This window comes from Trachurus japonicus, chromosome 7 (assembly GCF_045865225.1).
Source record: "Trachurus japonicus isolate A0001 chromosome 7, Traja_1.0".
NCBI classification, from domain to species: Eukaryota; Metazoa; Chordata; class Actinopteri; order Carangiformes; family Carangidae; genus Trachurus; species Trachurus japonicus.
Window position 1 is genome coordinate 18,064,422 of NC_140913.1, and position 2,998 is coordinate 18,067,419.

General features: G+C 47.6%; 1 protein-coding gene across 2 annotated transcripts; it reads left to right on the forward strand.

The window, feature by feature from the left end:
- The first annotated feature begins 776 nt into the window (after positions 1-776).
- Positions 777-2,770, forward strand: hes4 (hes family bHLH transcription factor 4). Of its 2 annotated transcripts, none has more exons than XM_085781758.1 (4): positions 777-1,112; positions 1,286-1,381; positions 1,501-1,588; positions 1,712-2,770. In XM_085781758.1, the coding sequence occupies exons 1-4, from the start codon at positions 1,005-1,007 to the stop codon at positions 2,293-2,295; spliced, it is 876 nt and encodes a 291-aa protein (XP_085637884.1). In that variant the 5' UTR covers positions 777-1,004; the 3' UTR covers positions 2,296-2,770. The 2 variants fall into 2 exon arrangements, with proteins under 2 accessions (XP_085637884.1, XP_085637885.1); XM_085781759.1 differs by having other exon boundaries at positions 1,715-2,770.
- The last annotated feature ends 228 nt before the right edge of the window (positions 2,771-2,998 follow it).

Below are 2,998 nucleotides of genomic sequence, written 5' to 3' on the forward strand. Positions count from 1 at the left end.
AGATAAAAATGTGTGGGCTGTTTGTTTTCATGTCGAGCCAAGAGAAGGGTTTATGCTTAAAACAAATAAACATTGTTGTTATTAGTCACAGCGGGCCATTTACAACTCTGAGAGGTGGGCACACGTTTGAAGAGAAAAATACATAAACGTTGTGGGTTTATTTTGGGATGCACACAGCAGCGACCTCCCACTTTATTCCTATATTACTGCAATGACTATATGCATATTTATACACAGCCATAAATAAGCCTAATTAATCATCACTTGTTTTAATTAAAACACAGATTTGTAGTTCGTCCTCAGTCAGAAACGGGATAGGCCACTGGCTGCACCGTGAAGAAAAATAAAAAATAAAAAAACTTTATCAGTGCACACTCCACATTCTTCCCGTATAGCTACACACAAACACACCAGCAGTGTAGCACTTTTAACGAGCAAGAAGCAAAGTTGGAGGCAAACATCGAGCCCCCCCCCCCTCCTCCTCCTCCTCCTGCCGCCTTATCACTTCACAGCCCGGCCGCCGCTGCTGCTGCTGCTGCTGCTGCTGCTGCTGCTGCTCTCGCTCCGCTTTGTTGTTTGTCCCTGCAGGGCTGATTGAGCAGCGCGTGACTGACGGCCCGCGGGGGTGTTGTCCAATCAGCGCTCTGCCCCGCGTCCAATGGGTGAGTCCTCTCTGCGATTGGCTGAGGCGAGTGTGGGAAAGAATGCAGAGAGGGTTTCACACGAACTGGGAGCACGCGAGCCGTCTATAAATACCGCCGCTGGCTCGTGGCGGAGAGCAGAAGCGGAGGTTCGCTCGCGCGGTGTAACACACGCTCCTGCGCTCAGGTGACAGATCTGTGATAACAAACGCAAACCGATCGGTGGACTCAACTGCCAGGCAGTGCAGCGGCTCCCAGTGAATTTCTGAAACTTTTTTTTCCCTTCAAAACATTAAATCTCCCAGCGGGTTTCCACAAAAAGGATTTACTTTGTTTACGCCTTTTTCTCCGGTTTGATCAACAATGCCAGCTGACACTATGGAAAAGCAGACGGCATCCCCGATTGCCGGTGCCCCTGCAAACGGATCACACACACCGGACAAACCGAAAAATGCCAGCGAGCATAGAAAAGTAAGGATTGTTTTTGTTTTTTTGGTTTTTACATTTTCATCTCTATTGGGCCTTCTTAAAATTGCATGAGTTTGTAATTAGTGCACATGTTTGTTTTTTTTTATAAAGTGACATTACATCTGATCTGTGCCTGCTGAACAGGAACTTATGGTAGAATTGTTTATTCTTTGCAGTCATCCAAACCCATTATGGAAAAACGCCGGAGAGCAAGAATTAACGAAAGCCTTGGACAGCTCAAGACACTCATCCTGGACGCACTAAAAAAAGATGTAAGTCAAGATGAATGTTGATGCTTTCACACATCATCTCCACTGAGATTTATGTCGTTTTAATGGGTACTACCTTGAATGCAAACTCAACTTTTTCTTTTCTTGTTGCCTCCCCACAGAGCTCCAGACACTCCAAGTTGGAAAAAGCAGACATCCTAGAGATGACAGTGAAGCACCTGAGGAACCTGCAGCGCGTACAGATGAGCGGTAAGTTTTCTATAGAAGTGTGTCATGTGAGACATTATGAGGTCAATGCGTAGCTGCTGAAAGTCACGAAGCTCCAAACGCGTCTCTAATATGCTGTTTTTTCTCTCTCTCTCCTCCCCTCAGCAGCGCTCTCAGCAGATGCCACCGTCCTGAGTAAATACAGAGCCGGATTCAACGAGTGCATGAACGAGGTCACCCGCTTCCTGTCCACCTCCGAGGGGGTGAACACGGAGGTGAGATCCAGGCTCCTGAACCACCTGTCCAGCTGCATGGGCCAGATGATGTCCATGAACTACCCACAGCAGGCCCCGTCCCAGCAGGCGCACCTGGCCCAGCCTCTCCATGTGCAGCTCCCCTCCACTCTGCCCATCAGCGGCGCCGCCATGAGCTCCAAACTCAGCCCCGCCGAGGCCGTCTCCCCCAAGGTCTTCGGTGGGTTTCAGCTGGTGCCCGCCACCGATGGACAGTTCGCCTTTTTGATCCCTAACCCGGCCTTTGCCTCCGCCACAGCCCCCGTCATCCCCCTTTACACGAACGCAGGAGTGCCCGTAGCGGTGAACGCCAGCCCGGTGCACGGCAGCTCAGCGCCCACAGCGGCATCTCCAGTCCACGGGATGACGTCCTTTTCCGGGGGCTCTCAGGCGGTCAGTCCGGTGGGGGTCAGCACCGGCTCGGAGAGCAGCGAGCCCGTGTGGCGACCCTGGTAGCTGGTCGGTGGACAAGAGACTCATTTGAACCCAGTTTGCATCACTTTTTCCAGTTCTGACATTAAACTGACTGCACACACAACTGTTGCTGGGGTTGAAGCTGTGACTTTTCCCGCTGTGGAATGGCAACTAACCACTTATACCCCCTCCTCAGTAGTTCTCATTGTTTCGTTTTATGGAACAGGGGTTGTCGTTATGTGGCACATGTTTTGAAAAAAATATATATATATAGTTTATTGTCTGATTCCAATATTTGGATGTCGGTCATAAACACGCTGTACATGCAGAAGAATTAGAGGAAACTTTTGTTATAAAGTACTTTTTATGAAAAGGTTTTTAGTTTTGTACAGAGTTGTTATGGATTGTTATACCAAAGCTGTGTTTTATATTCTTTGTTGTTTTGTGTTGAAAAGAAAAAAAAACCTGAAGTTGGGTGATGGCCCATTGTTTTAATAAATTACTTTTCAGAAATGAATGCCTTGTTCACAGCCTGTTTCTATTGTTGCACTTAGGGGGTGGAAAAGATTATATGCAACAAAATGCCTTGCATACAATCTTTGTGGCCGTGCGTAAAAGACATATATAGGCTATAGGTGCAGCAGGAGAATGTGACTTATGAACATACTCACAACTGTAGCCAAAATGAAGCTGCAAACCATGTTTATGTTCCTAATATAAACTCCAAATATCAATGAATCTACTA

Bases quoted from the DNA above. Each gene is read 5' to 3' on its own strand.
- hes4 (XM_085781758.1), top strand. From the start codon at position 1,005: ATGCCAGCTGACACTATGGAAAAGCAGACGGCATCCCCGATTGCCGGT. The intron at 1,113-1,285 runs GTAAGGATTGTT...TATTCTTTGCAG, and splicing joins ATGCCAGCGAGCATAGAAAA to TCATCCAAACCCATTATGGA. The intron at 1,589-1,711 runs GTAAGTTTTCTA...TCCTCCCCTCAG, and splicing joins GCAGCGCGTACAGATGAGCG to CAGCGCTCTCAGCAGATGCC.